The following is a 12,618-nucleotide window of genomic DNA, read 5'->3' on the forward strand; positions in this document are numbered from 1 at the left end:
TGTATCTCTGTGTATATGTGTCTGTGTGTCTCTGTATGTATATATGTCTGTGTATATATGTATATGTGTCTCTGTGTGTGTGTGTGTGTGTAAATGTGTGTGTGTTTAGGCCAGAAGACAACCTCAAGTGTCATCTTTTGGGTATCACCCATTGTTTTTTCAGAGCCTCTTATTGGACCTGGAGTTTGCCAAGTGGGCTTGGCTGGCTGGCCAGTGAACCCACATAGCCTCCCCCTTTCTGCTTCCTCGGCCCAGAGATTATGAATGTATACTCAGACCTTTTTCTATAAATTGAACTCTGGTCCCGTGCTTGCAAGACAAACACTTTACCGAGCCCTGTCCCATGCTCCAAAGTGAGCCTTTCAAAGCACCTGCCAAAGCATGGAGACACATGATTTATGGGAGGGCTGGGGAGACGAACTGAACTTCCATGTACCTTTCAGAGCCTCATTAATATAGGTTTTGTGGTAGAATATCCTTTCCGTGTCATCCAGCGTGGGGTTTGTCAGCCCCTGTCCATTCTCAGTGATGTAAATGGGAATGTTGCCATACTCCTCCTTGATCCAGTTCAGCAACCTCCTCATCCCCCAGGGCACGTCTTGGTGCATCATGGAGATCAAGGCTGAAGAGTTCATGTCACTGGCCTTTAACTCCATGTCATTATCATAGCTGGGTGGGTTCAGTCTAGGAGTGACATGCTGTGCAAATACAGAGGTGTAGGTGTTGATGCAGAAGACATCGGCGGTGCCTCTGATGTAATTCTTCTCCTCTTCTGTGAAGCTGGGCAGGCGGGAGCTGGCCAGGTGCTGCAGCTCACTCCTGTTCCCCACATTCCATTTCATGACATCTGGATAGTCCCCGTTTTTAAAAATAGGGTGGGCAAACCAGCCCAGGTTAAACTGCAGCATCCGGTCAGCGGCTTCCACGTCCCTTTGGACCCCCGGGTCCTTGGGTTCGACCCAGTGAGTGTTGAGGCTCAGAGAGATGACCCCCTTCTGCTCCTGCCTGTACTTCTCATCATAAGTATGGTAGACTCTGGCGTGTGCCTTAATGATTACATGGCTAACCTTGTAAGATAGTGAGCCCGGGTCCTGCACATTTGGGGGGAATATCCCTGAACTGTAGCCTAACACTGCAGAACACCAAGGCTCATTAAAGGTCATCCAGAACTTGACTCTGTCACCAAAGGTCTTAAAACAGAAGTCCGCATAGCTATCGAACAACTCAATCAAAGAAGGGTTCTCCCAACCTCCAATATCCTGGAGGGCCTGGGGCAGGTCCCAGTGAAAGAGTGTCACCATGGGGAAGATGTTGCTCTCCAACAATCTGTCAATCAGTTTGTTGTAATAATCAACACCTTGTTTGTTGATGGAACTGTTTCTTCCCGTTGGGAAAATTCGAGGCCAGGAGATGGAAAATCGATAGGACTTGACCTTCAGAGTTCGAAGGATGTTTATGTCAGCGTCCAGTTGATGATAGCTGTCACACGCTATGTCTCCCGTGGCATTGTCTTTCACACCGTTCCCTGGGGTGTGCGTGAAGTTATCCCAGATGCTGGGGCCTTTGCCATCAGCATCCCAACCTCCTTCGATTTGATAGGCTGAAGAGGATACGCCCCACAGGAAGTCATCCCGGAATGTGCCATGATAGAATAAGTCTCTTTCAAACTTGGGCTGCCTGGAGAACTTCTCCCACACTACTTTAGCCTTGGAGGGCACCTCCGATGGAAAGCTGAAGGCAGCCCTGGCTCTGGAGCTGAAGTCTGCTTTCAAGGGTAGTGGGTTTCTTTTGACTTTCTTGGCAGGAAAACCGTTCTTTTCAATGATGCTGGTGAAGAAGTAGGCAGATTTCCTGGGAGTTCGTGGCCTGCTGCTGTCATTGAAGTTGACATGGTATAGCCCAAACCTCTGGCTATAGCCCAGGGGTCCTTCATAGCCATCAATGAGGGAACGAGCAATGTATGAACGGACATCCACTGAATCCTCTTTGACAGCTGTAAAGAGAAGATGAAAGTCAGTGTGTGTGTGTTTGGACTGGGTTCTCTTTTCTTAATTTTAAAAAATGTTTATGTGTATGGGTGTTTTGCCTGCATGTATGTCTGGGTACCACGTGTGTGCAGTGCCTACAGAGGTCAGAAGAGGGCATCAGGTCCCTGGAACTAGAGTTTCAAATGGCTGTGTACTTGCTGCTATAAGGGTACTGGGAATTGAACTCAGATTCAGACAGTGCTCTTAACCACTGAGTCATCTCTCCAATCACCCCACCCCCACCTCATCACCTTAAAATAAAACAAAACCAAGGTCTCATGTGGCCCAGGCTGGGTTCAACTCTGTAGCTGAGAATAAACTTGAGCTCCTGATCCTATTTCTTCCACTTCCGGGTCAACATGGCCTTGGTGGGGACAGAAGGACATGGTTCCTGCCCCTGGGACAGGGCCAGTGGACAATAGTTGCTGTAGATGAAAGGCTTGTTTGTATAATAATGCACATATTTTTTCATTCCTCCTTTAAGGAATGTCCTCCCTGTTAATATTAATGACTCCATGATAATCAGACAGCAAGAGTCCGGGAGGCAAAGATATGGCTAATGTCTCAGCAAAATGGTAAATGCTGGGACCTTCAGAGCAATAATCTTTTTTTTTTTTTAAATGGTTTTTCGAGACAGGGTTTCTCTGTATAGCCCTGGCTGTCCTGGAACTCACTTTGTAGACCAGGCTGGCCTCGAACTCAAAAATCCGCCTGCAGGGCAATACTCTTAAGGCTGTGGGAAAGAACTCTAAAATCATGAGTTCAAAAACATATAATTTCTCAACTATGCAGAAATATAAGGATGCAATTTGAGTTATATGAGGGGCTTCATGAATCTAAAAGAGCAGAGGTAGTTACACTATGAGCCAGCTTGTCAAGAAGATACAAAGACAGGCAGATACAAATGCAGGCAGATTCCTGAGTTCAGGCCTGGGACGGAGCAAAGTTAGGTCCAGATATGGTAGAAATGTTAATTTCAGGACAGGGTCCCACCCAGCTAGTTTATCAGGCAGATCTCTGAATTCTTTGGCAGTGTTAAAAGGAAATGCGGGCTTGCTGTCTCCTAAGGATTAAGGGGCTGAGGAATGGAACACGGGACAATCAAAAGGGAACCTGAAGTGAGTGGCTGGATTGATGTGTAAAATAAAGGACTGGGCTTATGATCTGCAGAAGAGCTATCCAGAGAATCTTTAGAACTGCAAGAGAGAACTGTCTTGAGTGGGGGGCTGGGGAGGGGGGAGAGGGAGAGAGGGAAAGAGTGCTAGCTGTCTGGAGACCTCCAGGAAGAGCAGATCAGAGGGAAGAGAAAGCAACCTGGAAAGCAGAGCATAGGCCGCCAGCTTGGACCCATGATTTGACTGCAAGTCATTTGTTTTCAGACACAGCTTCCTCAGAACTCCTCTCCAAGCCTAGGCTGGTCCTTAGCCCTCCACTTTGAGTATTGTGTTACAGGCACACACCACCTAGTGTATGGTAGTCAGTACGCTAGGAGAGCACTCTACCATCTGAGCTACATGCCCTGACCTATTTATTTTTGAGACGGCTCTCACTGAGCATTCCAGGATAGTCTTGAATTCTCAATCCTTCTGCCCTAATTCCAAGTGCTGGGAATAAAGGCATGTGCCAACACAACCAACCATCAACCATAAGGAGAAAGTTCACATGAAGATGGAGGCACAGACTGGTGTGAGGCTAACCTCCCCACTCTCTGTGGAGAATCTGTGGCTGGAGAAGATGTGGAAGATGTGCTAGGCCATTTCCTGTCTTCTCACTCTGACTAGAGTAGTGTTAACTGTCCAGTCCTGCCCCTGCTCACTGGCTTCTCTGAGTGACAGGTATCATGAGCTGATTCTAGTTTCCTGACCTATGTGCTGGGAACCACTTGGCATCCTTTCCCACTTGGATAAGAAAGTGTGGAGAGCAGGGAAGTGCCATGCAGACTGGACAGCCAGCTAAGGGAGATGGAGCTCATAGGGGCTGGTGTCCTGAGGGTAGTCCATGGGTTAGGGTCCTATCCCAAGTGTCAGTCCATTCTGTGTCCACTGCACACTGAGAGTCCCCTTTAGAAAAGATGCCATTCATCCAGTACCATACCTCTACTGTCTTTTACAATTCCTGATCCGTCGTGGGCTCCCAATAAATATTAGCTAACTAAGTACATTAGCATATTGGACTGGAGAGGCTGGTTAAGATGGCTCAGTGGTAGAGACTCTTGCAGAGCAAGCCTGATGAACTGAATTCAATCTCTGGCCTCTCATTAAACAGATCCCCACCCCACCTCACCCCACCCAGCCAATCCCTTGGGATCAGTATCTCTCTTACCCTTGAGCACCTCGTTGATGTACAAGTTTAAGTAGTTTACTCTCATTGAGTCATCAAACAGATCCGACCCTTCCCCTATTGGCATGCCATTTCCAGCCAAGAAGATTGGAAGTTTTCCTTTCGTGTATTCCAGGGAAGCGAACCGAAGCAGCCTCCTTATGCCCCAGGGCACCACTCGGATCCAGGGCGATGCGGTCTGGGGCCACTTGGGATCTACGTGCTGGGAGAAGCCTCCGATGTTATCATAGCTGGGGATGCAGGTCTGCTGCCCGGCCTTGCTGATGAGGCGGGATGTGTAATGAGACAGACCTAGGAAATCCGCAGAGCCTTTCAGGAGCCGCTTCTCTGCTTCAGTGAACTCTGGGAGTTGGGCCAGAGGACGGCCACACTGCTGGTTTGTGTGCTGGATCTGGGCCCGAAGGGCAGCAGGGTAGTCCCCATCTATGAAGATGGGGTGTGCAAACCAGCCTAGCATGAAGTGCAGGTAGCGCTCGGCAGCAGCAAGGTCCTGCGGGCTCTTCCCGTCCAGGGGCTCCGCCCAGTCTGAATTGAGCACAATGCCCACGCGTCCCTGCTGCTTTTGGCGATGGTGATAGTTGTAGTGATGCCAAGTTCTGGCATGCGCCTTGAGGATCAGGTGAGCCACCTTGTGAGGGAGAGGAGGAAATGATGGTAAGAGAGACACTATCAAGTCACTGTTCCCAAGTTCCTGCTGAAGCAACAGAGGCAGCAATGGGTCTGGGGTGTGGCTGGCTTGGTAGACTGCCTCATAATTACAAACCCCTGGGCTCCATTTCCTGCAATGAAAAGTGTGTGTGTGTCTGTGTGTGTGTGTGTGTGTGTGTGTGTGTGTGTGTGCGCGCGCGCGCGCGCGCGCGTGTGCGCGCACACACACACACAATGAACTGGAGTGGTGGTGCAAGCCTGTAACCCCAGAACCGCAGTGAGGACTAACTCTTGTGACACTGTTGAGTGAACCAGGAGCACTAAACTAAGGCCAAATATGAAAATGCCACAAAAGCAGGACTGTAAGAAAACCCAGTACTGGACAGGATCACTCCTAGGTACAAGAATGTTACCTGTGACATTTACTATGGACTAAACTGTATCCCCTATGAGTACATGTGAAGTCCTAAGTCCCAGTGTGGTAGGGTTTGGAGAGGCCCTCAGGAGGTGGCTGGGTAGGACAGGATGAAGCCGGTGTTCTTATAAAAGAAGCCACCAATGGACATGCTCCATTTTTTGTGCCCAGCCCCCTGCTCTCCCATACTCTCTCCTCCCTGCAGGACAACACAAGAAGCTGCCTCCAGACAGGAACACAAGCTACACGGGGAATGAGAGCAGGAGACTGTTAAAGCCCAGCTTACGGCATCTTTGTCACAGCAGCCACAAGACCTAGGTCGTAAACCCTGAAGTAACGCAAACTGAACGCTGAAGGCTATGGCTCAGGGGGGAGAGCGCTTGGCTAGCTGCTCTTGAGGTTCAAGACCACAAAGAAATGAGGGACTGTGTGAAGCTGTCTGTGGGTGACACTCCACCCACAGGGCCACAAAGAGAAAGAAGAGGGAAGAAAAAATAATTTGCGACAACATTCCCAGCTTGACAGAATCTAGAACCAAGGAGGAGACAAACCTGGGCCTGTCTGTGAAGCAGTTTCTGAGGAAGTTTCTAGATGGGATAAACTGAGGTGGGGAAACCTACTCTAAAGGTGGGTGGCAGCTTTCCATGGGCTGGGGTCCTGGACTGAATAAAAAGAACATGAGCGGAGTACCAGCGTCTGCCTCTCTGCTTCCTGACTGTGGAAGACCTGTGCCCAGCTGCTTGCCATGTGCACAGCTGCATCATGCTGTCATCATGTTTTCCCTGCCTTGATGGGCTGTGTCTTGGCTTATGAGCCAGAAGAAAGCCTTAAGTCTTTCCCCCAGGTACTTTGTCAGAGCAATCAGAAAAGTAACTACGAGGGCTGGAGAGATGGGTCAGTGATTAAGAACACTGACTGCTCTTCCGAAGGTCCTGAGTTCAATTCCCAGCAACCACATGGTGGCTCACAACCGTCGTCTGAAGACAGCTACAGTGTACTTAAACATAATAATAAATACATCTTTGGGCCGGAGCGAGCAGGCCAACCGGAGCAAGCAGAGGTCCTAAATTCAGTTCCCAGCAACCACATGATGGCTCACTCCATCTGTACAGCTAAAGTGTACTCATACATACATACATACATACATAAACTAAATAAATAAATCTTAAAAAAAAAGAGAAAAATATCTACGACATAAATGAAGGACAAAAGCAAAGCCTTTCTCAGCCCTGTCTCTGTAAAATATCTCAGAAGTCTCTCTCTATAAACACTCAAAAAAGACGCAACCATAAGAACAGTTTACGACAAAGACCAAATACACCATAGTCCACAGGTCTGGGTAAGTCCCTAAACGTACTACTGCTACATTTTGGCTTCTGTAGCTCCACTCATTGCTAACTGTTCTTACTAATTAAAGTGTATCAACAGGGTATTTGTGTGTGTGTGTGTGTGTGTGTGTGTGTGTGTGTATGTGTATAAAAGCCTTTTGGCTATATCATTTGGGCAGGTTCCCTATGTAGCATGTATGTATGTATGTATGTATGTATGTATGTATGATGTATAGTGCTTCCTAAATGTTTCTTCTATCTGACTTCATTATTGTTACTGTTTTACATGTATATTTGTAAGAGTATTACTAAAATTTACTTTCGTTGGAAAAGCTTGAAATGGGTTTGTTATGTTGTCCACGCTGGCCTTAAATTCAACAGCACTCTAGCCAAAACCTCCCAAATACTAGGATTATAGACTTGTGCAATGCCCAGTTCATTTTGGAAGAAAATATCTTACTCATGTGTCTGTTTATTTCTTGAAATAAAGCGTTTGTTCATGGCTGAAACAAAAAAAAGAAAGAAGAGAAAAGAAAGAAAAAGAAAAGAAAAGCTTAAAAAAACCAAGTTTAGTGGCTTGGCCTGTAATCTTAGGCTGAGGCAGGGGGATTCCTGTGAGTTGAAGACTGAACTGTAAATTTCAGGTTAGCCTGAGCTACAAACTGTGACCTATCTCAAAGGTTAAGGCTGTGGCTATGGTTAAGTTATATAAGTAAGTGCTTGACTAGATAGCACCAAGCCTAGGTCTACCCCCCCCCCCACCCCAGTGCTGCATAAAACTGGGTGTGGCAGCACATGCCTGCCATCCCTGCACCAAGGAGGTAGAGACTCATCCCAGGGTCACGTGCGAGCTCGACCAGAGCGCTACAACTTACAACAGGCCTTCAAGCCTGGAGCTTGCCTTTGGAGTCAAGAAGTCTTGACAGAGGGGCTGAGGGTGTGGCTCAGTTGGTAGTGTGATTGCCTGGGATAAAAGAAGCCCTAGGTCTAACGCTGCTTAAAAATCAGGCATGGTAAGGTGGGCAGTGGTGGCGCACGCCTTTAATCCCAGCATTCAGGAGGCAGAGGCAGGCAGATTTCTAAGTTCGAGGCCAGTTTGGTCTACAAAGTGAGTTCCAGGACAGCCAGGGCTACACAGACACCCTGTCTCAGAAAAAAAAAAAAAAAAAAAAAAAAAAATCAGGCATGGTGACAGTTCTCAGGAATACGAGCAAGAGATCAGAAGTTCAAGGCCATCCTTAGCTCCATAGTAAGTTCAGTATCACCTTGAGTGCATGAGACAAAAATAACAAAGTGTACTTATCCATCCCTCTCTCTGGTTTCCTTCCAAGGACAGGAAGGAGTCGGCCAAATGTGTTTTCTAACTGGCAGGAGTTGCAGGATGGGAAGAAGTACCTTAAAGGAAGCCACTCCTGGGTCAGAGATGGCTGGCGCATGCTGCCCGGTGCCGTAGCCTGCATAGCTTATCACCCAGGGCTCATGGAAGGTCACCCACAGCTTCACACGGTCCCCAAAGGTGGAGAAGCAGAAGGCGGCGTAGTCCAGGAAGGCATCCACCACACTCTCGTTCTGCCACCCGCCTTGCTCCTGCAGGGCCTGGGGGAGGTCCCAGTGGAACAGCGTAGCCATGGGCTCCACCTGGGAGTCCAGCAGGCTGTCAATCAGTTTGTTGTAGTAGGCAACACCTTGGAGGTTGGGGCTGGTCCTCTGCCCGAAAGGGAAGATGCGGGACCAGGAGATGGAGAATTTGTACACGTCAGCCCTGAGGCCTCGGAGGAGGGCCACATCAGAAACTGGTTTGTGGTAACTGTCACTGGCCACCTTTGCTGTCGCTTGGCTCTCCGCAGCATTCAGGTTACTGTAGTGGTCCCAGATGCTTGGCCCTCTGCCACCTTCGGCCCAGCCTCCTTCCACGTTAAAGGCTCCCGTGGATACGCCCCAGAGGAACCCTTCTGGAAATACATCTTGCAGGAAAGCGTCCCTTTCCTCCCTAGACTGGTTAGCCAAGGCTGCCCAGACTCTCTGGTAGGCCGACCCAGGGAATGAGGACACAACTGTCTCATGCTGCTGCTCGCTCTGAAGGGCCAGGCTACTGTAGGTTAAAGAACAAGATGGGCTGTGGGATTGAAGTGACATAATTAGTAACTGAGTTACAAATGTTGAACAGGGTCAGGCTCATGCTCTTAATCTCAGCACTCAGGAGGCAGACACGGGCAGATCTCTGTGAATGTGAGGCCAACCTGGTCTACATAGTGAGTTCCAGGCCGCCCATGGTTACCCTGTTTAAAGGAAGAAGAAAGAAGAGGAGGAGGCAGGAGGGGAGGGGGAAGAAGAAGAAGATGAGGGGGAGATGGAGAGGGGTAGGGAGAGGGAAGGGGGAGAGGGAGGGGGGAGAGGGAGAGGAGCTACACAGCTTTTAGCTACACACCAAAGGCAGCCCACGTCCCTGGACTTCTCAGGCAATATCCACAAATGGGGCACAGACATCGTGCAGCCCAAACACCCAGACACATGAAAAGGTGCGATTCTTTGGACTGTGTTCTGCTGCATCGGCTCTCCGGTTGCTGCTGTATTCTCTGGGGAAGGTGTTTCACATTTCACATTGAAAAACTGGGCCAGGAACATATTTCATGAAGCTTCTGGGGGCTGCTCAGATCTAAACTGGCTTCCTTTTCCCTTCTCTTTAAGAGATGATTGTGTTTATTTCCTTTTCAAGCTTTATTATTATTTGTTGCTGCCGTGTGGACAGCTTCATGGAGTCCCTTCTCTCCTCTGCCTTTACATGGGACCTGAGACCACACTCGGGGCACCAGGCTTGCCTGCGTTGCTGGTTAGTTTTTTGTCAACTTGACAGCAAGCTAGGGTCACAAGGGAAGAAGAAACCTTCACTGAGGAAATGCTTATGTCAGACTAACTTCTACACAAGTGGGGTGGGGCACTGTCTTGTTAATGGTGGAAGAGAGAGGGCCTATATCTTTGTGGGTAGTATGCCCTCTGAGCAGGTGGTCCTGAGTTGTATAATAAAGCAGGCAGGAGGGGTGAGGGGCAGGGGCCTCAGACTAGGTATAACTGTAGTTACAAAGGCTATGGCGCCCTCTTCTGGTGTGCATACATGCAGACAAAATGCCTGCCCATATGCATTAAGTATATAAATAAATCTTTGTTTGTTTGTTTGTTTGTTTCGAGACAGGGTTTCTCTGTGTAGCCCTGGCTGTCCTGGAACTCACTTTGTAGACCAGGCTGGCCTCGAACTCAGAAATCCACCTGCCTCTGCCTGCCCTGTGCTGGGATTAAAGGCATGAGCCACCACGCCCAGCTCTAAATAAATCTTTTAAAAAGAGAGAGAGAAAGAAAGAGAGAGGGGGGGAAGGAAGGAAGGAAGGAAGGAAGGAAGGAAGGAAGGAAGGGAGGGAGGGAGGAAAGAAGGAAGAGGGCTAACAAGCCAGGAAAACAAACCAATAGGCAGTACTCCTCTATGGCCTCTGCTTCAGTTCCTGCCTTGATTTCCTGCTCTGACTTCCCTTGATGATGGACTGTGAGCTTTAAGATAAAGTAAACTCCATCTTCCCCAAGTTGCTTTTGGTCAGTGTTTTATCACAGCAATAGAAAACAAACTGTGGTAAGTGCCTTTGCCCTCTCAATCATCTGCTAGTCCTACATTTTCATTTATTTAGAGATGGTATGTGTGTGTGTGTGTGTGTCTGTGTGTGTGTGATCACACGGGTACACATGTGCACATTGCATGTGTATGGTATGGTAGTAGACAGGACAATTTGTCAGTTATCTCCGTCCAACATTCGAGCAGCAGGAGTCAGGCTCAGGTTCTCTAAGCTTGGCTGAAGTGCCTTGACCCACTGAATCATCCAGCTGGCCCCATAGCCTGCCTTCTCTGCACACTTTTCCTAGTGTCTTAAACTAAAAGGCACAGGCTCAGATATCAACTCTGCTAATGTGTGCACTTAGGAGAATCTGACAGTGAGGAAGCAGACTGTGTGGGGCCCAGATACCTTTCTAGGAGGGACTGCTTCTCCTCCAGCTTCCCCTTTGAGCCTTTGTCTCTCATCTGTTAAATGACTATAACCTGTTTGCTATTCCAAGGGGCCAGGATAGGGCTGGAGAGATGGCTCAGCAGGTAAAACAGAGTACTGCTCTTGCAGAGGGCCTGCCCTGCACCCACATGAGAACTCCAGTTGCAAGGGTCTGATACCCTGTTTTAACCTCTGCATGCTCACTCAGGCATGTGCATGCACACACACACTAAGAGACAAAGCCATTGGTCCCCAGTGATTGCCTTTGTAAAGAACAGCAGAGCCCACAGTACCAGTTTCTTATAGTTATCTGTGCAAGTGGCATTACCTCTCCTCAGAACTGGACGTACAGCTCAGGAAGGCACTGACATCAAACCCAACAGTCTGGACTTGGTCTTTATTTATGGCTGTAAGAAAAGAAGCTTAGTTGACTGCATGTGAGATCAACACAAACAATGCAGTTTGCCTCATTCTAAAACCAGCCAACCTCCAAGCAATGATTCTCACCCTTTTATTTTGTGTTTTTTTGAGACAGGGTTTCTCTGTGTAGCCTTTGCTGTCCTGCAACTCACTCTGTAGAACAGGCTGGACTCAAACTCAGAGATCTGCCTGCCTCTGCCTCTCGAGTGCTGGCATTGAAGGCGTGCACCATCATTGCTTGAAAAGGAAAACATTTTTAAAAGGCAGCTGGGGAGTTTCTTGGTAAAGTGCCTTGTTGGTAAGCATGAGGTACCAAGTTCAGCCTCCAGAAGCACATAAGAAGCTGGCCATGGGGTTGGAGAGATGACTCTGGTTAGGAGCATACCCTAGAAGACTTGAGTTCAATTCCCAGCAGCCACTTCAGGTGGCTCACATCTGCTTGTAACTCCATTTGCAGAGGATCCAACACCCTCTTCTGTGCTCCTCATGCAACTGCACCAATACACACACACACACACACACACCAAAAAAGACTATCCTAGAGTTCAAGGCCTGCCTGGACTACATGGTGAGTTCTAGAACAGCAGGACCTGCACCTAGAGGTTTTTAGCATCTTAGGTGCCACCAGGGCTACATGTAACATGGGAACACAGGCTGTTTCCATGCTGACAGCTCCCACCTGAGGCTGGAGATTTACGTGTCCGTATCGGGCATCCTTAGCATCTCTACAGAACCTCCTAGTGTCTTGGGACAGAGAGTAAGAGCTCACTGTCAGGGGTGCAGGGGACCTTAGCCTTATTCGCAGGCTCCCAGTCTGGCCATCTTCCCAGGCCTCTCCCTCACGGGAACCCCAGATTTCAGCATTGCTACCCAACAAGCCAGTGTATAAAGCATCACTCAGCACTGGTCACAGTTGGTCCAGTCACCTTCCAGGAGTCTGAAGAGCAGTGAGGCGGGGCTCATTCCAGTCGATGGGCAGTCCTGAGGTTTTAGGGTGTAGACGAAAACTTTCACTTTGGGCTCAAGGTTCTAGAAGAGACAAAGACCAAGAAGTGCACCTTCAGCATGGGAACGGGAAGATGCCCTCTGCTCTCCTTTTGGAAATGACCTCTAGTCATCCCTTACCAAGGACAGTGACTTGGACTCTGAGGGAGAAAGACACTAGTCAATGACCATCAGCCACCAGCAGCCTATTTCAGACGGGCACCTCATAAGCCAGCAGCCACATTATTAACAAGGCAATCTGCTTGTGTAAGGAGTCTGTGCTACCCAAGAAGTTTAACCAAGATGCCCCCATGTTCATAAGCAACTGTGGCTTGCTTAAAAATATTCTGGCCAGGTGTGGTGGTGCATGCCTTTAATCCCAGCACTTTGGAGGCAGAGGCAGGTGGATTTCTGAGTTCGAGGCCAGC

General features: G+C 48.7%; 1 protein-coding gene across 1 annotated transcript in view; it reads right to left on the reverse strand.

Annotated features, from left to right (window-relative positions):
• The window catches only part of Lct (lactase), a 43,563-nt gene that overhangs the window by 14,647 nt on the left and 16,298 nt on the right, over positions 1 to 12,618 (reverse strand). The window contains exons 4-8 of the mRNA NM_001081078.2: positions 12,133 to 12,235; positions 11,115 to 11,193; positions 8,154 to 8,874; positions 4,350 to 4,995; positions 437 to 1,993 (exon numbers count right to left, since the gene is read on the reverse strand). Of these exons, the coding sequence (NP_001074547.1) occupies positions 437 to 1,993; positions 4,350 to 4,995; positions 8,154 to 8,874; positions 11,115 to 11,193; positions 12,133 to 12,235 (3,106 nt within the window). The remainder of the gene's footprint in view (positions 1 to 436; positions 1,994 to 4,349; positions 4,996 to 8,153; positions 8,875 to 11,114; positions 11,194 to 12,132; positions 12,236 to 12,618) is intronic.

This window comes from Mus musculus, chromosome 1 (assembly GCF_000001635.26).
Source record: "Mus musculus strain C57BL/6J chromosome 1, GRCm38.p6 C57BL/6J".
NCBI lineage: Eukaryota > Metazoa > Chordata > Mammalia > Rodentia > Muridae > Mus > Mus musculus.